Source organism: Chamaea fasciata, unplaced genomic scaffold (assembly GCF_029207755.1).
Source record: "Chamaea fasciata isolate MVZ Bird 193981 ecotype frontalis unplaced genomic scaffold, bChaFas1.0.hap1 SCAF_1, whole genome shotgun sequence".
In the NCBI taxonomy this organism is placed as follows: Eukaryota; Metazoa; Chordata; class Aves; order Passeriformes; family Sylviidae; genus Chamaea; species Chamaea fasciata.
Genome location: NW_027094086.1, coordinates 140,227,585 through 140,253,520, shown reverse-complemented (window position 1 = coordinate 140,253,520; position 25,936 = coordinate 140,227,585). Strand labels below are relative to the sequence as shown.

Sequence of the window (25,936 nt, the reverse complement as noted above, 5' to 3'; positions counted from 1 at the left end):
GACTTATTTATCACCAATTATGTGATTTTGGACGACTTTTTCCTATGCAAATTGCAAATTCTGAGGTTACCCAGACATAGCACTCCGATAACATCTTCCATTTGAAAAAGGAAAAAGTCAGTATAATCCAGGTTATTTTTTTGTGAATGACACTTAGAAAAAGCACTGGAAACAGATTTCTTTAAATACAAAAAAATTATACAATTTAATTAGCTCTTAAAGTGAGGTCAAACATCTAAAACATAGAATACTGCGCTAATGTGCCTTAAATAATAGTGTATAAAAATAAATAATGTATATAAATAATTTTATATACAATATAAAAGTTTCTTCACACCACACGAAAGCTATTTAAAAATAACTTTATTTAAATATACATGTTTATTAGACTTACTAACACATTCACAAATACAAAGACTTTGCTTAGCAATGTTGTATGAGTTTTGGAAATGCCTGAGAAGTCCACAGTATCTCATTTTCTCAGACCTTTAGGATTTTCATATAGCCTTTTCTCCAAAAATTACCCCAGACAACATTAAGGCCTAGGGCTGAATCACACTCTTGACCAGCATCTATCTTACTACACAGAACAGAAAGCCATAATGAACAAGGAAAAGGCATTATTTTCTTGGACTTTTTTAACTACTCAGAACCGTTGCTGTGTTGAGATTTCCAAATTGAAACAGTGTGAAAATCTTTCCACATGAAGACAGACAAGACTGCAGTTTCAGATTAAGCACTTTGTTAAACTAACACTGAACAAACATGATGTAAGACACTACAAGACTTCAAGTGTTTGAACCAGCTGCAGTGGAAGCTCAGGGAATACAAGGAAGAGCTCTAGAATTAATGCATCTGCCAGTCCCCAGTGTTTGGTACTACAAACAAAACCTTCCTGACCTCAACAGAAAATGACTGTCTGGAAGGTTCTGGGACTTTATAGGCCTGGGTCACCTCAACACAAACTCGCAGAACTACACCTTTTAGGAAGTGCAGGTTATTGCAGAAGGAAATTGTCTCTCCACTTGCTAATTTTATTGTATTACACTTCTGTGTAAAAATATTTCATGTAGCCTCATTTTTCTGGGTAATACGCAACAAATATCATTAGAACTCTATGTCTGCCACCCAGGCAGTGAGAGTTACTTTTGCATGTGTACAGATGTATAGCACCAAACCAGACATCAGAGCTGACTGCAGAAACACAGGTGCTTCAAGAAGTTTGTATTGCTCTTTTGCAGGAGAGACCAATGCTGAGCACCAGAGAGAGAGAGATCCTGAAAGGCATTTCCCTCCCAATACGCCTTCAGCAATCTCCTTATGGATTGACCTTCAAGCCTCTAGCATAATCCTTCGAAAGTAAGATAGTATAGCACAGCCAAGAAACAGCCTGAGCACCCTAACTGAAAACAGAATTTTCATTCTGCTGGAGCATGGGGGTTAACAAATAATCTATTTGCCCCAGGACAAATAGCTCAAAAACAAGACCTCAGTTGTCTTTAAATCATCACATTCCACTAACACCTACCAACAGACCCCCTAGTTTGTGAAGACAGCTGAAGAAGTTGAGAACAGTCATACTTTATGAAGAAGGTAAGAAAATCTCAAGATGATTTATGCATTTTAATGCATTGTGTTGGTTTGGCACAACCTGGGTTTTGGTAGCAGAGGCACTGCAGAGGTGGCTTCTCTGAGAAGCTGCTAAAAGCTTCCATGATGTCCAGCAGAGCCAATCCCTGATGGCCCTGAGGGTGAATGTGCCACTGGCCAAGCCAGGGCCAATTAGAGATGGTGGAAATGCCTCTGTGTTAATGTGTTTAGGAAGAAATCAAAACAAAGGTTGGAGGCAGTTTCAATTTTAGCCAGAAAAGAGGAGGAGGTGAGAACATGTAAGGGAAACAACATGGAGACACCACAGTCAGTGGAGAAGGAGGGGTAGGAGGTGCTCCAGACATCAGAGCCGAGATTCCTCTGCAGGCCGTGGTGATACCACGGTGAAGCAGCTGTGCCCCTGCAGCCCCTGGGGATCCATGGGGGATGAAGAGATCCACCCACAGCCCGTGGGGATCCACAGGGGATGCAGAGATCCACCCACAGCCCGTGGGGGAGGTGCCCACGCCAGAGCGGGTGGATGCCTGGAGAACACTGTGGTCCAGCAGGAGCCCCAGGGAGAGACAGATCTTGCTCCCAAGTTGGAGCAGCCTGTCCTTGGAGGACTGCATCCCATGGAAGAGTGACCCATACCACAGCAGTTCTGGGAGGACTATTTGCCTGTGGGAGGGGCTCACATTGCAGCAGTTTTGGGAAGACTGCTGCTCAAAAGACTGGTGCCACGCTGGAGAAGTTAACAGAGAATTGTCTCCCATGGGAGTGACCCCACTGTCTCACTGGGGAACAACCTCTCTCCCTGAGCAGCAGAATAAAACCTTGGGTGATGAACTGACCAAAACCTCCACACTTTGTCTCCCTGCACTGTCAGTGGTAAGGAGGGAGGGGCTGGCGGAAAAAGGTGTTTTTAAGGGTTATTTTACTTCTTTTTATCCTGCTCTGATTTTGTTAGTAATAAATTCATTTTATATCTTTAAGTTGAGCCTGTTTTGCCCTTGGAGTGTTTTCTTCCGATCTTTATCCCAGTTCATAAACTCTTCGTTAAATTTTCTCTCCTCTGCCCAGCTGTAGCAGGGGAAGGTGAGTGAACAGCTTTTGTGGGTGCCTGGCATTTGGCCAGTGTCAAACCACCACAATGTGGAATAGGCCATTTTCTGCAAGAAATTTCAAAAGCTTTAATTTTCATCATGACAAAGAGAGAAATGAACACTTTAGATCACTCTAATGGCAAGCAACTATGTCCAAAATGTTTAAAACCAAACCATTTTAGTTTTTTCCTGGACATCATTCAGATTTTGACTTCACTTCTTTCAACTTCATCTGCATTTGAACAAATTTAACTTCAAACTCATGTTAAGTCATTCCAAGACCTGATACACTACTGAGGGGAGTAGGCAATAAGTCAAACAACAATTTAAATCTTCCTACAAATAAAACAACATTTAACAAAACAATAAGGAATGCTATAAATGTATTTTTTCATCTAAAAAGCAACATTATGAGAAAAACTTTTGAGCACTTTCCAGTTGAAAATGGCAGATGTTTGAGGGAGAGGTCATGCAAGCTTCAACATCAACCTTCAGCATACTTCTTTATTTCTTTTTAAACTGATATAATTTCCCAAGTTCCCCACTGTCTGGCAGAGAGAAGGTAGCAAGTTAAAGCCAAATGATCCAGATGAAATGCCAGGTGGCAGGATGGTGTACTGAAAAGGATCACAGAAGAGCTGAATACCCTCTGTAATAGAATCTTCTACAGCATCTTCAAGCTCTTTCTTATCCAGATGAAACCAAAGCAAAATCCTGGAACTAACTAGTCAGTATTAATTGGGACAAAACTTTCCTGTTTCTACTCCTTTGGGAAAGGGCGGACAGCCAGAGTTCACTCAATACAACAAACAGTTGACTTGCACTCCCCTAAGATGACACAGCAGCAGCTAGCAAGAGATTCCTGAAAAATTTCTCCTTCTGAGCTTTGAAAAAAGTCTTCTATCTTTGCATGTATGTCCTGACTACATTGACTTAAAGAAAAGCAGTGACGGAAACTGGGAGTTACTCATGTGTTTACTGAATAAAGGTTACACAGGAAAATTACCGTTAGAAAGAATTCCAACGAAAAAAGTATTTACGTTGAATACTCTGTTCTGACTTCAAGTCTGATCAAGTATTGACATCTACTGCACCTCTTTCAATAGTGATCCAGGACTGCAAAACCTTGAGCTCCCATCATCTAACACCTACCGCTCAACAATAAAATATTCATTATCTGATTGCCGTTTTATTCTTTTTCTCGAATATAAATAATACTTATATATGTCTTTTTTATTTATCATACTAGAAAGTTACTAAGAAACCTCTAACATTAAACATGGCTTCTCAAGACTGACAACACGTGGCCTCTCCTTAACACGTTGCAATGGCCACAGGTAAAATCCTTCCCTCCTAACAGGGAGAGGTGTATCACTTCTCTTACCAGAAATATCAACTGTATCTGCAAAAAGCAATTCAGTTGACATTTCCCAGACAGATTTTAATAAAACTAGAGCAGAAGCCTTCCTAGCTACAAGAAAAATGGAATGGGAGGCCCAGCAGCCTTCAAAACACTGCAAATCCATTCTCTCTTGCCTTTTCTACTTTTTAAAAACTCTGAAAAGTCTTAACACATTTTGCACCAATCCCTGTTCTCTAGTTCCAGCAACTTTAAACACATGAACATTTGCCACATGAATGTTTGTTTTGAGGGTGCCCATATTTTTGATAGGTACATATCCACATTCATAAAAAACAATACAAGATGCTCTAACAGGGTCTGATAGGGCCAAAAAACAAGGAACCACTTGATACAATATGCTTACTTCTACTATGTCCAGATCCTTTCCAGTAATAAAATAGGAGATACTTGAAAATTTATGTGTTCATAGTCTCATTAGAAATGCTATGCTCACAGAATTTAACAAAATGGAAAACCTGCAGGATACACTGAAGGAAGGCCATGTTATGACACAAATTTGCTATTGCATAAGTTCAGACACAAGTTCCAAGACAATTTCTTATAAGACAAACAGGAAGCATTAAGGAATTGCTACACAATGCTTGTAGAGCTGCTGCTGGTTGGATGTTTGCCACCTTTCCCCCTGCTGTTTCCTGTGCCATGTGAGTAAATCTTGCAGCACTGGTTGGAATGAAGAGAAACTGAAGGTGGGTTGGGAAAAGGGTTATGAGGTACCAAATATTCATGAAAATGTAACAATAAAAAAGCTAACCTGAACAGGTTGCATATGTGGTGACTGAATGACTGAGGGCTGTGTGGCTTGAATGACACCCTGGACATGAACAGTTTGACCAGAAGGCAACTGCACTAGAGTTACAGCTGGAGATCCTCTTCCAGCACTGGAAGCAGCTACAGAAACCTGCAAAAATTACAATCATCATGTTTAAGTAAGATGCCTTAACACTTCAGCAAATGCTTTTAGAAGTGATAACTAAAACAAACTGATCTTGTTGCCACATCTAAAATACCGTAGATGTATATAATAATCACACACAAAAACCCCCTAGTTTTACTGGTAAAGGTTTGGAAAGCTTAAATCTGTACCCTAACAAACTGCAATTATTGTTTTTTTTCCCTCCAGAGACCTCATATTTTCTTTCCAATCAAAAAAACCCCCAACTCTAGGCCATCGCACATCAGATCAGCTGTTGCTAGCATGAAGGTTAGGAAGAACCTCCAGAAATGTAACAAACCCCATGCATATTCACTGGAGCGGAATGTCACTGCCACAACATAAAGAGCAGAATGTTCTTGGAAAAAAAACAATATAACTGCTTTAGTTTTGCTTTGCCTATTAGGTAAGAAATTAGGCTTTTCAGATAGATGTCTCAAGAGACATGAGAATTCTTCAGATACTGAAAAACCACCCTGTTAAATAAAGCCATACAAGGATTTGTAAACTGATTTAGTTTAATGGACTCCTGTTATACATATAATTATATATATAAAGAAAAAGAGAGCTGGAGTATATCACTGCTTCAAAACAACAACAAAAATAAAGGATAGCTGAATCTTCTTTAAGCCTAGCACAGCTATAGAACAGCTTTCCCCAGCCTGTAGCTCTCAGCCCTCAGTGCTGAGGACGAATGGGCTGAGAGGCAGCTGAACACCAATGGGCTAAGAAATAATTCAATATTTCTGCTGTTCCTGTTAAATCTATGTCTTGGTTTAGATAGACAGGTATCTGCCAGGGAGGGTTGGAGTCTCCCTTAAAATGTAAGCCCTTCACCCCCTTTTCCAAATTATCATAAATTTGCAATTAAAAGGCTGTCAGGCAAAGATTTTGGGAATAGGTATAGCAGTTCTTTACTAGGGATATAAAAATACAGATGTTGTAGTACAGAAGAATAAGCAAACAAATAAACAAACAAGAAATCCTAGAAAACCCTGACAGAGTCAGAAATACAACCTGACACCCTGTTGGTCAGGGTGTTGGAAGCAGTCCAAAGTAAGCCCTCCTAGGAGTGGCAGATGTGCTTCTGTTGCAGTAGAGATGGTCCCGTTGAAGAAAAAAGGGTCCAGTAATGGTGAGATGGGTCCGGTCTTCCTCCAGGGATCCGGTGGAAAAACTGGATACCTAGTGGGACTGTGGCTCCTTTTTATCTAGGTTAAGATGGTTTGGCTCCTCCTCCCTGTGTGGAGGAGCTTACAATAGTGCAGTGTAATGTGTAATGTCACTGATGAGCTCTTAATGGTCCATTAGCAGAAGACATTCCCATGGAAGTAGTGAAACAATGAAGAGAGATAAGTAGCACTCCACCATCTGACAAGTGACATTGACCCATTTGGGCAAAGATAAGAAATTCTGCTTCATCCAGATGGAATAGAATAATATGCTCTTAACAAAACCCATGACATTCTATTAACAAAAACAAGTAGTGATGCAAAGGGAAAACACCATGATTGAACTCAATTTGTGTGATGAAACATCTCTAAACTCAGAAAAGGAAGACAATGATAAACATAAACCACACCATAAAAAGAAATACTGTGTTTTTCAATTAAACTGCATTGAAAAGTCTTATTTCTGTATTCTGCACATTCAACAATAAACTCAGATTCAAATATAAAATTCTGTTATTATTCCCTTCCTAGTTTTGTTCTCAGCTCCAAAGGTATCTGGTATGAGAAGTAAATGTAAAATGAGATGAGAGTAAGAAGAAAAATATGAAGAATGCTGAATATTAAAAAAAAGGAAAAAACCCAAACAGTTAAAGAAACTTTTGTAATTTTTATGTATTTACACTGAAGTGGCTTTTAAAATCCAAATATAAACGCAGTTTTCATTCCTGATCCATAAGATATTACTTGTCTAGGAAATAATCCCTTCTTGAAGCAAGTGAAAATTTTTAACTACTCTTAAGATGCACTGCTATCAAAAAGTCTTGATGTTGGTTCAAATTACCTGGAAGAAACAATGTTTCTAGGAAACAAAGACAGGATCTTGTCAACATTCATTATGCAATTGTTCAATTCTACAGGAAACTGAACCACTTTTCAGAAAACAGAACAATTGAGGGCATTTTTAACCCTGAATTGAGTTCCTTAAATCATTCCTTAAATGCCATGAAATGGTAATAGGGAAACAGAACATACAGACCTTCTTCCCAACCTATACCACAAATATTAATACTACAAGAAATTTGCCAGAAATAAAAATTTGAGATTAACCTCTAGAAAGTCTCAAAGATCTGAAGAGTATGATCTATTCTGTGGCAAACCTTACATCCTAAACCTAAGCTTCAAGGAGATCAGAGAAGTCTAAATGTTTACAAAGCATGCTAACTTTTCAAAACATTGTAAAGGCAACTTCACCAAACCCTTCCATTTAGTGCTCCCTTTGTGAGAATTGCAATTTGATACAATACTCAGTGGGCCAGAAAGAACTTTCTGAGTACAACAGCTATAAAACAGTAAAAGGTGAACAGTTTAAAAGTTTCTTTTTGGTACATAATGGGTCAGTCACACTTCAGGAAATAATCCAGCACTTGAGATTAAGAAACTACATTCGTTTTAAAGCTCCTTATTCAGTATAACCCCAAAGGGAAAAAAAAAAAAAAAAAGAAAACCTCACTCAGCTAATATTCTTTTGGAATAAAGTTTACAATAGAACAGGAGAAATTGTTTTGTTCCCATTAATCCAGATAAGGGATTAAATGAAGGGGGATAAGTGCTAAGGGAAGGGGAGATGGTAGTATCATAAAATTTTCAAGGTTCATACTTTGCACCGCTTTTAGAGATATTGGAAATTATTATTAGAATTTTGATTCAGATTTCCCTTTACAGTTTTTAAGCTGAATAATCCTGTGTCAACTGAAATACTAGAACATTTTCACGCTATCATACGTAAATCCTGACTGAAACAGACTTGGCAAAGAAATTTCCTTCTGACATCAGTGATGAGCAATGCTATCTTTAACATCATTACTTCAAGGACTGTCTGGCACAACGACTGAAAACAATCCACAGAAGCAACTCAGGAACTCAGAGGCTGAGGGGAAGCTTGAAATATTCCATGGGTTCTATGCTGCTAGGCATGCAATGGTCATGCCCAATAGCTTCAACCAATATTAACCGTGCAACCCATAATAGCACTATGATCCCGTATTTCAGGTATTTGGAAATGTAAGTCCTCCTTCTTCTACATGGGGAGAGAAAAGTAGCCAGCAAGAATGATCAGGTACTACCTTCCTACTGAGGCACACACTCCTGCAGAGAAAGAGGCTGCCCATCATTTATCTAACTTCAAGATACATGGTCCAGCTGAACAGTTATCTGGGGGATCCTGTGAATGTCAGACATCCTTTCCCTGCTAAGTACTAGAGAGGTTACCTTGACATTCAACCCCTCATACCTTCAACATTACCAAATGAAGAATGCAGGACACAGGCCTATCTGATTTCTGCCCCTGCTATAGACTCTAAATACTACAAGGACTCTGGAGAAGTCAAGGCAAATCCACACTGGATTCATCTAACAAAAGAAAAAAGGCTCTGCCACATTTGGCTAATGAGTAGCCTCTATGAAGAAAAGCTGGAGACAGATGTTTTGATCAATTCCAAAACTACTGCCAAATAGAAGCACCTACTTTAAAGGAAAATAAGGTTAGGCTGACTCCAGACATTTGGTGCCACCATACACTTCAAGGAAGCACAAAATGGTGACATGACATAGCTGCACATTTATGATGCTCTCACATCAACTTTGCTAAATGGCCAGCATTTGCATTTGGCAGGCTTGTTTTAGAGCCTTACTTAAAACAGCCTAGCAAACTCCTAGAGGTCTCGGTCTCTAGGGAGCAAGATTTAACTGTTTGATGTCAGGAGCCCACAAGGACAACCTCCCCAAAGTGCTAAAGTTGAACAGTCCCAGCTTGCAATAGCTACGCACTCCAGGCTCTGAAAATCTCCCTGAATATCTCCCTATGCTCTCTGACAGCAGTTCTGACATTGTAAATCCTGACATATGTCTAATTCAGGGCCAGCACCAAGAGGTCAACAGATGGTATCTCAGACAAGGTCAGCAGACAGCCCGACTGATAGACAACATGACAAGGTTAACAAAAAGTGAATCAAAGAGGAACCCATCAAGATGAAGAATTAAAGAAAAAAGAAAACACAACTGAAAGTGCTTTTATCATATCTGAGAAAGGCTAAAGTACATTGATCTTACACTGCTATATTTAGTGTAGCTGAGCACAGAGCAATACAGAATGCAATATGGCTTCTAGAAAACCTGCAAAAGGAACATCTAATTTCTCTTTGGATACTATTGCAGATATAAGTCTTCCAAGATGTAAGCTTGACTATCATCAACACTGTTAGAATATTCCAGTACAAATCAACTTCCTTTTAAGTACAGCTCTGTATGTAGCAAGAGATGATCTGTGCATGTGAGACAACCCATGGAGCTCAGCTCAAAACAGGTAGAGAAATTTTCCATCTCGCACCTCTGCTCTTTCCTCAAAGAAATCAAGCTTTTGTACAAGTGTTCTGCACATTTTCAACTGCTTCTAAAGACAGCCACCAATGATTTTTCTTCCTTGCCTATTTATTTTGGTGGCTGGATCACAAAAACATTACCATGTCAATTCATCAACTGGCTAGAAGTGATGGATGTAAGAAATGCAACTATAAAGTGATCCTATGGTAGGACATTTTATTTTTAAAGTAACAATTTAATGGACAAAAAGTGCAGCTTGTCTTTGCTAGTTTCAAATTTACCCACTTTTGCTTTAGTAGAAAAAGCAATTTTACTTTCAGCACCAAAAAAATTGCAGGAGAGTATAGCAGTATCTAGGACACAAGCTAAGAAAAAAATGCAAATACTATTTTTTCCTCTACAAATAATGTATAATAGGTCTTTCTTACCATTGCAGGTTATCCCATCACACCATAGTGCTCCAGCCTACACATTCTTAATGTGTCCTATCTCTCCCAACAGGGGAGACATTAAAAATGCTTCAGCACAAAACAATCTCTGCCCTCTAGACATCACCATCTTATGGAGTACCTGGTCCATCCTTTAAAACTAAGTAGCAGGTATTTCTTTAAAAAGCCTACAGAGAAGGGGAAAATAAGTCAGCTGCCTCCCCAAGAAGAAGCAAAAAAAAGCTGCCCACCTCCTATGTAGTTGTATTCCTCTGCATTTTGCTAGTCACTCCCTGTCCAAAGTCATAATTCAATTAAATATCAAGCATATTAAAAACCATTACATTCCGTCTGGACATAAAAACTCCACCTCTTTTACTGGAAGGGCAGTCCTCTGCTGGTACAGATGCCCAGAGAGGTTCTAGAGAATGCATCCTTGGAGATATTTGCAACACAGGCAGACACAGTTCCGGCTGACTCTGCTTGCACAGGCAGGTCAGACTAGATAATCTTAAAAGGTTTCTCCCAAGCTTGACCCTTCTACAATTAATTCTTTGATAATACACAGAAAACAACAAATTAAAAGATAGTGCATTAAATGTTTTACTTCTGACTGATCAAAACCAAGGTTGAACAAGTATTTTGCTAGAAAAACACAAACAAAGCCACCATCCCCCTGGCTCCCTTGGAGATAACTGAAAAGGAACCCGCAGCTTCAGTGACCAGGCATTGTTGTTCTCAGTAAGAATCAAGTCATTCTTTTCTCCTATTTCTGCATATTTGCAACAAAATTAGTAGGAGGGATGATTGGATGCTGGCACAATATATTTCAGTCACTTGTAGTGGTTGTCTTCTCTTAACTGCACTCCTCCACAGGTCAAAGAGGGAAAAGGGATCTCTGCTCCTCTGTAACAGTCAAAATACACAGGCACTGGAACAGCGGCACAGCCACGAATTCCTCAGAAACACACAAACTCCCATCTGGGCCACCATAAAACCAGTCAGATGTCCCATACAGAGGCCTCCAGCAGGCTTTAACCCCTCAACACCAAGGCCCAACTCTCCATGGCAAAGCACCTCACCTTCCAAGCCAGCCAGGTAGGAACACAGGCTAAGAAAAGGCTACTCATGTTAAGGCAAAGGAGCACAAGGCCTGTCAGCAGTAAGTGCTCTGTTAGGGCAGTTTTACCACAACAAATGCCTTGGCAGTGCAGCCTGAGGGCACAGAGGGTGTGTGAGGGCTGCAAGCCCCAGGAGCCAGTGGCTGGAGATGGGCACAGGCCCAACAGCACCAACTCCACTCATCTGGGAGCCCAGGGGAGGGATGTAGCTCCAGCTACCTGCACCCAGCAGCTCTGACAGATCCAGGACAGATCTCTGAGCCATTTGACCAAAAAAAGGAACTCCAGATGCCAATTTTGGACTGTTACCCTGAGCCTTCAAACTGAGGTACATGTTTTGGTTTAGGGTAGGAGATTGATCAATACTTCAGTTACTCTTTTTAACTGGAAGGTATGAGACCCATACCCAGTACAGCTGAACCTTCACACACAGTACTCAAGCATTAAATGCAAACAAACATAAAAAGTGTTATGCACTGCACAATATAGGAGTGCAAAAACGCTTTACAGCATTAGTGACACTTTTGTATCTGGATCAACAGTCAAAATCCCAATTGACAGAATTCACAGCTGTCTTCTCCACAGACTATTGCACAAGCCAACAGATTTTACACATCAATCATCCTATGAAGTTAAAACAGAAAATTTGAACAGAACTACTAAAGAAGAAATGAGGCGACGACATAAACAGAACAAACCAAATAAAATTCTTAAAGAAAAAAAAAACTGAATAAGCAATACTCTCAATACTGCATGTATCAAAACCAAAAAAAAGGTTGATAAATATTTTGCAATCTACTTTGTGTCTGAAGATCTGACAAAAAGAACAGCTGCTTTCAGTTTTAAAAATATATCTATAATGTAAATCAAGTATCTAACATATCAAATACATGGCATCAAATCTTAGCAAATAACTTCTAATTTCCAGTGACGAAAAAATTGTGTAAGACATTTTTTTAAATCAGTTCTTTTATTCAACAAAGGCCTTTTGAAGATCCTTTTAAGTGGTCCATACACTTTTCTGAAGGTATAAATCTAAGCACTGTCAGGAACACTATTTCTCTCAAGTGCCAAATATTTCAGTACATATTTTTAATGTTTGAGAATTGTTACTATATAATCTTCTATCCATTAACTACCAAAGAATAATCCAGGTAGAGCAACCATAGAAAACATGCTTCTAGAAGTCCAGACACTGTCATTGGATACACAGGGATGAAACAAAGCAAGCAAACATTTAAAATGTACTTGCAATTAGATGAAATACTACTGTACTACACATTTAAAATGTACTTGCAATTAGATGAAATACTAATGTACAAAAACTGGAACTAAGAGAGAACCATGGTTCTTTTTATTCACGTTTCCATTTTTGTTACACAACACATCTTCAAGATACACAAATGGTTTAGATATATATGTTTGATCTTGTAGCCACCTCAATTCTTAACACTGTATCCCATCTCTATAACAAGCACCTTATGAAAGTGAAAGGAAAAAACCCATGTGTCTACTGATCACTCTGGTCTGAAAGGGCTCCTAAAAAGGTTACTTTTTAACAGACCTGATGTTATATTAGTTCTTTGTTAACTACTGAAGACATAGTTTCCAGTGTACCGTTGCTATATTTTTCCTATTTAATATAGGAAAGACTTACAAAACATGAGAATGCCATACAAATTGATAGTTTAAAAATCATAGCAGCTCTGAATATCACTTCATTGATTCTTCTCATCTTTGCACATTTCAACTTACCTCAGCTCCTGAGGAAATCTGACTTTGGCCTGGCTGATTCTGAAGGTGACCAGCACTTCTCTCTGTCATAGAATCCACTGCATTGTCATCCTGTTCAACCATTTCCATGGTCATCAGTCTAAAAGTAAGTACATATACATTTAAATAACTCAGTACAGGGAGGTGTATCAACTAGGGAATATAACTCCAAACTACTTGGAGCAGACAGAAAATAAGTATGTTTCTGTCAAATTGAAGTCCTTTCTTCATTCCCCTGTATTAAAATATTCACTCACATAGCCAGGAGCTCTAAAACAAGTATTTTGGAAAGCTGCAGGGAGAGGCAGTCCTGGAGATGGTTCTCAGGAAGGGACAAGCAGAGTCCCAGGATCCCATGCAGTGCTGGCAGTGCTGCACACAGAAGGCCCCTTCAGCCTCAAGCTATCCAGCAGTCGTGGGCTGTTACAGCCCTCCTGAACCTTCCAAGGTGCCTATTCCCTGCTGGCATCTATGCTTGAATTGTCTGTAAATTACCCACAGTTCAAGAGTCACAACAATTCTTCTCACTTTACAGGTTTAAAAGTAGGGTAGATTTCATTGAAAAATAAGCAACTTGCTGATTCTCAATTTAAACTAAGGGTTTAAACTTTATAGAGAAAACTTCCAAATCTGCTATATATCTGCTATATAAAAATGCAATTACCTGACAGCTCCTTTTCGATATTTCTTGGCACACTTAGTCATAACAGAAGGTGTGAGTTTTAAAACAAGAGCTTGGATCTCTTCAGCTCCCTTCCTCTCCTACCAAACCCTGCACTGAAGGTGCAACATTGAACAGGTGATGTCAAACATTGCCATAGCAACAGGTCAGTTTACAAACAGAACAGAGACAGGACAGGGTCAGGCAGAGGCAGGCAGGATGCCCTGCAGGCACGCTCCCACCTACACGCTACTTACACAACTAATTGACAGCCGCAAAAGGAAGACATGATATTAGGTAAGGGACTTAAGAGGCAGCAAAACTCGGTTCTCAGTTTCTGCAACTAGGGGATGCCAAGCCTGACCGAAGTCAAAGTTCAATTACTTAACTGACTGATAGTTGCTTTGGTTTCTTCTCAGGACTTACACTGAGAGATGCAAGAGGCAGGCAAGGACTGCTACCCACCTGACTGAGGCTCTGGAATTTAGTCTCACATGTTATAAGTTAACTACATTAAATACAATTAAATGTAAACTAAACTCCTTTTGTGGCACTATTTTACAGAACATGGCACAACCTTTGAAGAGAATAAATTTTACTGGTTTTTTTTAAATCAAATTTTTGCCCAAAATAAAGGCATGAAAACATGAAAGATACCCAGTCAAATGATGCAGAGAAGCATATTTCAAGCTCAGATGCCTCCAGTGGTACTTTACTGAACAGACTTAACAGTACTACAGCTAATGGTAGCCAAGCTGCAAAACAATTCAACATCTTATGGGTTAACATGAGTATTTCTGCTCAGAGAAGTTGCATACCCTATGCCAGTTTCAATTCAGATTAGAATCATAGGGAGCTATGAATATTAGAATATAGGGAGCTATTTTACACCTAAAATCTTCCTACATTTTTATCTTGCTAGTTACCACTAATTACCTTTTTCTTTAGATACAATCTAAATTTATCTAATTTTATCTACTAAAATTCACCAATCTAACAGCTCTGGGGAAAATGTTTTCATCAAGCTTTTCACCATAATTTTCTAAAAGAAGATGTTATCTAATTAAACTATTGAATTAAATTAAACTATTCTGGTTTTATATATGTGCAATATAATAACAATAATAAAGTAAGTGAAAAAAGTTCCTTTGTAAACTAGGACCACCCACAGAGTCTCAAATATGAAAGGTCTATGTGGTTCATATAAGAATAAGCTTCAGAATACCTCACACACCAAGAAAGATTAAATAATGCACAGGTAGTGGCAACATATTCGTTGTAATCTCTTCCCAAAGATGGGAATATAGTCAAAATTAATGCACTTTATGAAGGCCCTGAAGTATTTTTGTATCCATAGCCATCTGTCACAGAAACCTACTGTTAACAAAAAAAAAAAAAAAAAAAAAAAACAACAACAACAACAAAAAACCCAAAAAAAAACCCAAACAACAAAAAATCAAGTCATTTTATTCCCACTGAATGTATTTCATAGAAATTTTAGCCAGAAAGAGCCATTTTTCATCTAGGAAAAAAATTCAGTTCCTAATTTTTTAGCTTAATTTCTCACTGACTGCAGAAAAGTATGAAACTGTATTTATTTCTACTACTTGATTAGGATTTTTCTCCCCAAGACTTTTCATCTGCAGTGCTGCACTAGTTTAGCAAAAAGCTACAAAAAGAGTATCAGTGCAGCAGAAAACTAACAAAATTATTCCTTGTATTTTGCAAAATGCAGTACAGAGAGAGGGGCGTACTTTTTGATTATTTTATTAGAAAAACAACAGCAAGAACTATAGATGCCAGTGGAGTGGCAAACAGAATCAAGATTTATGATATACACGGAAAACTCTAGAATTTATACAGATTTTCCATCTGTAATTGTGTATATTCTGACTCTTAATACAAATAATTGCTTAAAAGAAAACTTCAGCAGGGTGGAGTAATGTCTGAAAATCTGACTGCCATAAAATGCAACCACTACTATGAAACATAGCAAATAGTTTTCCTAGATAAGCTCAAACCTGCTTCTTTTTGACAACCTATGTGACCCAAAAGTGACTTGACTTAAAACAACATCCAAATATAAAGATCCAGCCACAGCCTAAAAAAAAAAAAAACAAACCAAAAAACAAACAAACAAACAAACAAACAAAAAACCCAAAAAAACAAAAACCCCGAAGTATATGAGTAATTTTAAAAGGTACAAAAGCTATCTTGGCATAAAACTTCAGTGAGAAAGGTGACTTAAGACAAACTGTAGCACATTAGTATCACAATCCAGACATGTTACAAGATTAGGAACAGACACAACCATGGGATCACTTAAGTGGCAGGAGCAGGTCAGCTGCAGTCATTTGAGCCCACAGGGTCAGCACTGGCACAGCCACTCTGAGCTGTGCCAGTTCACGTGGGCTTGGACACTCCTCAAGACCAGGCATGCCAAGGAACTCCTAAATTTCAGACTGTCAGTGTCTTCAGAGCATTCTTATAACCTGAATTGTACAGGGTTTTTATTTCCTGTACATATCAACATGAACACATCAAGCTTTTTAAATAAATACACAGAAAAAACATGGAGCAATATTATAATTATGCTTTTACTAAAACAACAATAATACAGATCGTGGCATGAAACCATTACGAATCCAATTCAGAAAACAGTTTCCACACATATCACACTCAATCAGTCTGCACTGGAAGCTAATTCTAACATATTCATTGCTTTTAAGTTTCCAAGAAGGAAAACCAGAATTTTCTGCCAAGACCTTAAAATCCTTTATAAAAGTCTATCAGTAGCAGTACACATCACACTTAAAAGTTTATATCACCTTCCTTCTATTTCTAAAGGAATACTAAGCAAATAGTTTAAAGTAGGTGGTCTTGGGTCCTGTTTAGAATTATATGTTTTTCTTCATTGTATGACTAATTATATACAAGTTTAAGTCTTATACTCAGTATTAATACTTTTTTTCTTATTTTTTTATCTTAGTTGCTTGCAAAGACTGAACAATAATTTTAAATACTAGTCTGGATTTTTAAATTAATAAACAAGTTATACCTTGGTCTCACATAAAAAGGGGACAAAAATGGTTTTCCAAAGTGTAACTAAAGATACCTGTTTCTTCCTACATTGCAAAGAGATCTTCAGGATCTGGCAGGAAGTTTAACTGTTACCGAGCTAGTAACATTTCAATACATCTAAGCACATGTTTACTGTAGTTACTGAGACTAATGGGCAGCAAGTCAGTAGCAGATAAACACTGATCAAGATGATGCATACAGTGCACATCTAAAGCTTCTTCAACTGCGATCAGATGAACCACCCCTGACAGGAGAAATCTGACAGATGGAATCAGCTAGAGGAAAACAGAATTTTTCCTAGAAAATTTGAAGCATTTTACAGCTAAAGGTGTGAAATTTTTATATTTTTTGCCCATAGGTAAGGGGTGAAAGATAGCATCCCTATCATGACATATTCTTTTGCAATAGAGAAACAAGAGCACAAGAAATCCTTTCACTCCTCCCAATACTGCTGTTTGCTTTACAGCACTGTATATTAATATATTTAATGTCTATTGGTGAAATTACAAAAGCAGAAACTTCAAAAGCAGACTGCTACAGTATTTTGCATAACTGGAAGTGTGTGACTGTCTAAATAAATACCCAGAGACATTTTAAAAAGCAACTTTTTTATTTCAACCATCCTTTATATATCGGGAACTGCTTACAAAGGTGGTTCGATACAAAGGAAATCAATCATAAGGGGCTACAAAATACGTTTCAGCCCTTGCTCCAAGTTTTTTTGAAAGCTTTTATTCATAGGGGAGTTACTAGAAAGCAAGAACGTGAATTTACAAACACCTCTATTGCATTTATTGATGACCCCACAGTGAGTGTGGAAACTCTCAGAATGCACTCGTTTCAGAAGAGCATTGTGTTTTAAAGTATGAGCTCTGTACTGTTTTACCACCCTGGTGGCGTGAAGGACACCAGCTGATAAGGTGGTCACAGAATTCAGTCAAGTAAAACGCGCAACAGCACAACAGACCCGATATTGAAAATGCAAACTCTCGGTTTTCAGTATCACCAAAAGCTTCCTGTGCCTCCTACACTCTCAATATTTCCCTGTTTTCTTCCCCGAATACCTCAGTTAAACCCTAAATCCCAAAACCCCAACGCGCCATTACACTGAGCACAGGCAATGCTACCTCGGCCACTCGGCACCTTGCACCTCAACCACCCTGGCAAGGCAGCGCAGAGCCGGCTGTGAGAGGACACACGGCCCCCTTCAGCAGGGCCAAGCAGCTCCTGGGGAGGCCCGAGGATCAATCAGGCATCAGTCCCCGTGGAATCACTTAACACGCGGCTACACTCAGCACCAAAAATGATGCTACCACAGCAGTGGGGGATGCAGACAAAACGCTCAAAGTTTTAAGCAAGACTTCGGACTCACGAAGCCCACCGGGATCCCTCCCTGCTTGTTCTGACCTAGCTCCGACAGCCCTGTGGGCAAGGGTATAACCGGGAGTAACCGGTGGCAAACGCCTTGGGGGATCCCCGCTCCCCTCGCCGGAGCAGCCCCGCGGAGGGCCCAGGACGGGCCGTCCGGGCAGGCGCTGCCCCCGCTCCGAGCCGCAACGCCGGGCGAGCCGAGCCGAGCCGAGCCGGTGTCCGGAGCAAGGGCAGCAGTCACCGCCTGCCGGAGCCCGGCGAGCGCCGTGGCTCCCGAGCGGCACCGGAGCCGGCGCTCTGCGCAGCCCTTCCAGAACGCCCGGGATGCGGAGCCGCTTCGGGGCAGCCCCACAGCACCGTTCAACTCCGCGCGGCCGCCCCTGAGCGCAGCGCGCTCCCGGCTGCCGACGGGGACGCGCCCCCGCCTCCTCCTGCGCGCTCCCGCGGCAGGGCTGAGCCAAGCGCGGCACAGCGCCCCCCGCCTGCCCTCCCCTGCCCGTCCCTGCCCTGCCCGCCGCGCCGCCCGCTGCCCTCCGCGCTGCCCCGCTCCCGGCCCGCGGGGGGTCGGGCTGCGCGCACACGTGTCCCCGCCCCCTCCCGCACTCACCCGCCGCCCTTGTACGTGCTGCCCCCGTCACAGGGGGTGGGGGGGACCGAGCCGGGCGGAGCCGCACGTCGGCCTCACGTCAGCGCTGATGCAGCCGCGCCGCCGCGGGGGCGCCGAGGAAATGGCGTCTGCCGGGCCTGCCAGCGCCAGCGACCGCGGCGGGAGGCGGAGCCGCGCGCGGGCGGCGGAGCCGCGCGGCCGCGGGGCGCAACGGCCGCGGCGCTGACCAACCGCTGCCGCGGGGCCCCCGCCGGCGCCGCCCATTGGCCGGGGCGGGACGCGGTGCGGGCGGGGCGGCCCCGCGCTGCCGGGGGCGGGGGCGGCCGGTAACAGCCACGGCGGCCGCGCTCCCTGCGCCGCGCTCCGGGCGGGCGATAGCGGGGCGGTGCCGGCCGCTCGCCGCGCCGGCCGGGCCCCGTTGATAAGGGCGGTTGGCTGGGCCCCGCCGCAGGGTCTGGCGTCGGCAATTCACGCGCTGACCTAAGGAAGGGACTTGGCGCAAGCCGCGATTGTCCCCTGGGCGTTGCCGGAGCCCTGAGGGACGCGGAAACCTGCCCAGAGGCCGCCCCGCCGAGACGCTGCCCGCGGGTTGTTTTGTAATTTGGTTTAGTAAAAGCACGTTCCTTACTTCAGTCACTCATGGTATGACATAGTATTTTACATTTATTTGGCTAAATAAATCAGAAAATGCCAAGAGCAACAAGCGGGATCGACGTGCGTGTTTCCCCGCTCGCTGCCACGGGATTACGTCCAAATACCCTGAGTCATGTTGGGCTTGTGCTGGAGGTGTGAGCGCGTCCTTTGCCGGGAGCACAGGGCCCGTCGGCTCAGGGTTAATAGTATTAAAATGTAATAAATGCGGAAGCCATAAGCTTTGTTGCTAGCAGTGTTTGAATATCATCGTCTTATTGCTGCTCAGTATTTTACAAAGTAATGTAAGAAGGTGTTCTACTGAAGTGTGTTTTAAATTGGATGTCTACACATCACTGCACATACATTCTGAAGTTACATAATGTATTTACCCATTTTTATGTTTCGGGTTTGTTGGTTGTTGTTTTTTTTTTTCATGCTGTGAGAAACTACTCAGTGTGCTAAATAAACATTAAAAACCTAAGTTAATTGCACATAACTCATTGTGATTGAAGAATTGGAGGATGTGTGTGTCAGGATTGGTGATAGGTCCACACAGGTCAAACACTCAGTCTTATTCATGCCGTGAAGAGAACCTGCGTATTGATTTCCTGTGTTTTTTTTAAAAAACAACTCTTATCTCTGACTTCATAAGAGGTGAATCATATTTATTTGCAAGGGTTTGCCTTTAAGCGTTTAGTTCTTTACTTTGCTTCACAGGAGTTATTTAATACAGCTATCAAAATCGCAATCTAGAGTAAAAATACAGATTCTTCAATTATAACTATTGCTTGTGCAGGTTTTCAGTTTTCATGCTACGTTTCCTTTGTTGAAATATTGAACACCCCCTTCCTGTTTTGAGTTCTGTTTCCCTCCCTTTGTTTGTTGCATATATATTATATGTCTGTTCTGGGTTTTTCAATAGGAGTTTCTCTTCCCATAATTAATTTTGTTTTAAGAGCTCACCCATTATGTACAGTATTGTTATGCTCACTCATTAAAAGGTTTTCTCTTGTCAATTAAAAATATTTGTTAGAATAGTAAGATAATCAAATGAACAGGCAAGTGTTAAACTACTGAAAATTGCTGAAACCTTTGAAAAAAATTCTAGTTTTGCCTTGTATGCTCAAAAAGCCAAAAATGGCTCTTAGGATATTAGCAGCACCTCAAAAATATTTTTGAAGGTAGAAGTCTTATTACAAACAGGAAGAAATTTCAAATGAGCATGTTAAATAATGGAAACCACTGCAGTGAGTTGCCTGTAAACAAACTGAGAATTTCCATGAACTCGTAGGGCCTGGATTTGGACAAGCAGTTATTTTTTATTAGTTTTCAAGAAAAGTCATAAACATCTTTGAAATGTTTAACTAAGAATTTATTACTATTTATACCACTTCTCTTGTAATGAAATGTATCAGAGGAGTAAGTGAACTGCCAGAGGGACTTAGACCTTGGCAATGCAAAGATGACTAACCAGGTTTGGCTCTTGATGCAGCTCGCTGAAGCTGATGGAAGGGAATGAAAAGTGACTGTTGTGTTCTTACTGCAGCAGGGCTGGGGTGCCGTGTTTGTTTCATGAGGCCAGACTGACTGTGCCACAAAAGTGCTCACTTCGACAGAAAACAATTCTCTTTAAATTGGGGTCAATGCCTGATGTGAACCCATTTAATTTCAAACACTGGGACCAAAAGCAGTCCGTAAGGAGGCCACACAGGTCAGGATTCGCCATGATTTTCATAATTTATGTAAGAACATACACTTGAAATCCAGGCTCTTTGCTGCTGTCAGAATGACTGCCTGAGTCATCTTTTCTCTCTAACTCAAAATATCCATTGCTTTTTTTTGCTTTTTTTTTTAACTTCGGTGGGCAAAGCCAGTAAGTTTCTTTTCGACATGGATCAATCCTTAAGTCTGATCCACTGCACCGTCCCACAGAGAGAAGTACTGCTTTAACCAGGGAGGGTAATAGACGAGCAGGGAGGTGGAGCAACTTCATTTGACACCAAAAGAAGCATAGTGCTCTCTGCAGAGAACATTAATACCTTACCAATGCACATTACATCAGTAGAAGTGCTACCTGTGTCATTTTCAGGCAACTGATTCTACATATGGGTCACACAGCAGTCTTTTAAATAGATTTTTTTTTAAGGGGATTGAAAGAATTTCATGCATTTCAGTTCTAATCTTATGAAACACCTGTTTAGTTTGCTTGTAAAAAAGTTAATGGATTGTCTTGGCATAAACAATGACAGCAAAATGGATATGCTACCTAGCTTAGTTGTCAGTTTCTCTTTAATTAGAATCCAGACATCTGAAGATAATACAGGTAAAACTGACAGAAAAATAGACTGTATCGTATTTGAAATAATACCGGCACTTACTGATTAATAATTTTACCACAAGTCTCCTCATAGAGCAATCCAATTTTAGCTGATCATTGAATAACCCTACCTCCACTCTTTCATTGCCTGCAAGGAAATAGAGGAACAAGTGCAGAACTTGCAGAGTGCTTACAGGAAAGTGCAATCAACACACAGCCACTGTTTTCGCAATTTATTTTGTAAATGTGATGAAAGTCAGCCAATATCTGCATGCTGTAACAGAATCCTGATCCGTCTGAAACAGAGAACAGATTAGGCAAGAAGTACTCTTTAATGTGTATAAAATATAAGACTAATAATTTATTTTACCTATTCTTTTCTTTTATAAACTCCTAGCGATGCAAGAAAAATATGGATTTCCATTGGCTCACAAATAGGAACAGAAATGGCACACCCTTAGAAAGGCAAACATTGAACAATATTGTAAAAAGCAAAAGCTTTGTAAATAGATATATTTTTAATGTATATAGATTTTTTAAGTTACACATCTGTAGAATTATAAATATTTCGTAATGTCTCCTTCCCTAAACTATGTTAAGTTGGAAATAAGACTGAGTGACAGTACAAGTAGTACAAGAATAAATTGATATTATTATTATTATTATTATTATTATTATTATTATTATTATTATTATTATTATTATTATTATTATTATTATTTGCTACCGCCCATCACTGGAACCTCTGAAACTCGATACGGCTGAAATCAGTGCTGTGCTAAGGCACCGCCTTGACTTTTGTGGGTTGCATAAGCCAGAAGCTCAGGAAGGAATAGCCTTGAGAATTCCCAGATCTGGCTTAGTAAGAAGCCTGGCCTAACAACTGTGAGGCTTTGCAGCACCTCAGCTTAGCTCTGCTTTGCCTTGTGTCATGTAAACAATAGGATTTCTTTATTTGGAAGAGTTGGACATTATTACTGGTGAAGGGGATATTCAAGTACTATTCTAGGTCCATTTTAGAAAATATCCTTACTTGGATTTTCTTGGGTTTGTAATGATTTGATTTTGGATAATAACTTGCAGTAATGTTATAACATTTTACACTTCAAAGATGAAATACAACATTTTAATGTGGTTTGTTTGTGTTTGGTTTTTTTGCATTTTTTAAACTTTTTTAGGATTTGTAATAAGAAATTGAAGTTTATAAATATGAAACAGGTATCCCAAGTCATATGCTCCTATCTGGTATGTCCTGCAGTTTGAAAGGAGGTACTTACTGATGCACCAAAACATAGCAAAGCAAATGAGAGTACACTAGCAGCTCAACTGTGATCACTTTATTAATCACTGCTTGAACAACACCACAAATGGCTAAAATGATTTGTGAATGTGTAGTTAGATACCTGGTGTGGTGTTTGTAAGTAGTGAGGAGAATTGATAGTATTCAGACTGTCTGTTTCCTAATCTGCCTGTCCTAGGCCAGGTCTCCAGCACTGTTGTCTCCCCACACACTGGAGCCAGAACAAACAAAACTATGGAGAAACCTCTAGTCTGACAAATAACTTGATATTATATAAATTGCTGCATACTCATTTGTTACATATTCATTTCATGAGAGAAATTATTATAATGGGAAAATAATATTCTGACTAGGGAACAATGTGAGGCATCTGAAATGTTTAAAGGATTGACTGGTGACTTCAAGATATATGCATAATGATATTTCTATTGCAGCAGAAGAAAAAAAGGTAACTTAGATCAACTACATGAAATTTTAATTTCTTCTGCTGAACAATGCACTTTACTTATATAACACCTTCCTCATAACATGAATATAACATGTACTTCACAATATTCTTAACCATTTACAATTTATTGCTGTTTGTAGAGATCTTTGAACTTTTCAGGTGAAAAGTACCAGGTTTGTATAAAGCATTATTTTGTACTTATAGCATGAATATTAAATTTCCAAACAAGTGCTTGAGTTTTATTTAAAATTTAAATACATAAAGACTTTACTATTTAAAGTTTTCTGAATAGGCTGTGTTAAAAGAAGCACACAGAAAACAGTTTGTAGTTGAATGTGACTACACTGTGCCACAGGAATAGGGATATCCCAAACAGTTGGCATACACTTGTGCCTTGAAAAAGATGTAAGGCACAATGAGCTAGTGCAGGAATGTGGCCAGAACTAATAGGATATTGAGGAACTACCTCATAGAAAGGTGAGGGACATCAAACATTCAGATAATGCAGTAAAAGGCAAACATATAAAGAGTTCATATTTATTAAAAATACCAAATGAAAATAAATAAAAAAGAAGAATTTGAATTTGGTTAACACAGAGGCTGTAGACTAGATTTTCTAGCAACTGTAGGTGGTTTTTGATGGGAGAGCAAATTGTTCTCTTGGTGGTAAATGGTTGTAAATGACAGTGATGAGCAAGAATGCAGAATATAAAATGAAAAGCAAAAGCTGCTGAATAAATGGAGCAAGGTAAAGGTGTCTGGGAGCTATAAAGAGAAGGAAGAGGTACAAGTGAAAAATAACTAAGTGGAAGAGTATTCTGTATAAGATTATCAGGCTATTTGCAGCATGTTTATGTGAGAGAGCTTCTGTATTTCTTTCATGTCAAGAATTGTTAGTTCTTAATCTACCAGTGGTACAGATAAATGACTAAAGAAACATTTTTCTGAAAAGTATATATCTTTCATCAAATGCTAGCTCAACTAATTTATCTCTTTGATGATGCTATTTTGCCAGCTGGTTTATTTATGACCCATTTCTCTCATTCTATTTGTCTAGCATTTTGCATGTTACAGGAGGTTTCCGTCTCCATTAAGTATGAAATATGCATTTTACTGGATTATTTGAGAGACAAATATATATACTTTTATAAAATAATTTCTCAAGAAAACCCAAGGAAATGGAATGATGCCTAGTTTAATTTGGAAAATGACATTTTAGAAATGGCCGGTAGATATTTCCCATTTATCATATTTTAGTGGAGACAGATACTATTTGCTCTTTTTTCCCTTGGGGTCCGTTGGGGTTTTTTGTTTGTTTGTTTGTGGTTTTTTGTTTGACTGTTTTGTTTTGTTTCTGGAAACAACAGCACTGCAAATTCAACTTTATCTCAAAATTAAGTCGTGTTGCCTAAGAGTCATCATAACTAGGGCTTCTGCAGTCACCAAGTTCAAGTGTTTTTCTTCCATCTGTGTGTATATTTATATGTGCTGCACACACAGATGTCATAGAGCTGTATGCTGGGGTTTACATTTTTAGTATAGTGGTAGAACCACTCAAGATTTACATGACTATTTTCTCCAAAATATTGTGCCTAGCAAACAAAAAGCAGCAGCTCCCTTTCTCTGACAGTATCTGCTCATAAAATCATAGGATTATAAAGTCACTGAGGTTGGAAAAGACCTCCAAGGTCATCGAGTCAAACCTTTGGCTAAACACTACCTTGCCAAATAAACCACAGCACTAAGTGTCACATCCAGTTGTTTCTTGAACACCTCCCAGGATGGTGACTGCACCAAGGTCGTTCTTGGAGTGACAGGCCCAGAACTGGACACAGGACTCGAGGTATTGAGCAATGTCTTTTCACTGTGTTACGGCATCTCCATGAAAGGATTATTTCACTATGATTTTTAAAAGCCATTGTACAGTGGTGCACATGATCTATGAGCCTTTTATAAAAAGGCACTGCTAAAAAATTACTTGAACCACTTTCCAAATACAATTGCACAATTTCTGAATCAAAAGGGAAGAAGAGAAATTTAGAATAATATTGTTTGGTTCATTGCTGGTACTATAAACAAATACATTCCCAGCTCATGACCTGGTAGAGGGACCAGAACTTTCTTGGAACTGCAGCTTCCCTTCCCTTGCATGCAGCATCCTCTCATGGCTCTCTCCGTCTCTCTCTCTCATTTCCACCAGCAGGGATAAAAGATGTTTGAACAGGTCCATGTCCTCATCTCTGTCACCACACTTCCCTAACTCGTACTACCTTTGGGATTTTATGCATATAAGCTAAAGCATGAAAACTACAAGCTAGCTTATTTACTAGAGCAAATTTCAGGGCTAGTTTCATATTCAAATTAAACCTGAAAGCAAAATCCCAATAATTAACTCAAACCCAGCCAGATGATGACTCAACCAGGACTCCTTCATTTTTAACAATTCAGAAAATAAAGCCATCTAATAGCTTCTTTAGAAGCTTTTTGCATTCTTTTTCCAAATGCTTAGGTAAACAATTATCGTTACTGTATTTGGGATGGCTGTAATAACGATATAACTCCAGATCATCTTAGAGGGCTTAAAAGCAGTGTTTAT

At 39.8% G+C, this 25,936-nt stretch overlaps 1 protein-coding gene across 5 annotated transcripts in view; it reads right to left on the bottom strand.

Moving 5' to 3' along the window:
- CREM (cAMP responsive element modulator) overlaps positions 1–18,739 on the bottom strand; it is a 41,382-nt gene extending 22,643 nt beyond the window's left edge. For 3 of the 5 annotated variants that reach the window (XM_066200265.1, XM_066200257.1, XM_066200275.1), the window contains exons 1-3: positions 18,643–18,739; positions 12,905–13,022; positions 4,871–5,017 (exon numbers count right to left, since the gene is read on the bottom strand). In XM_066200265.1, coding sequence (XP_066056362.1) covers positions 4,871–5,017; positions 12,905–13,018 — 261 coding nt within the window. In that variant the 5' untranslated portion in view covers positions 13,019–13,022; positions 18,643–18,739. The remainder of the gene's footprint in view (positions 1–4,870; positions 5,018–12,904; positions 13,023–18,642) is intronic. The other 2 variants (XM_066200294.1, XM_066200285.1) reach the window with 1 other exon arrangement.
- Between the last annotated feature and the right edge of the window lie 7,197 nt (positions 18,740–25,936).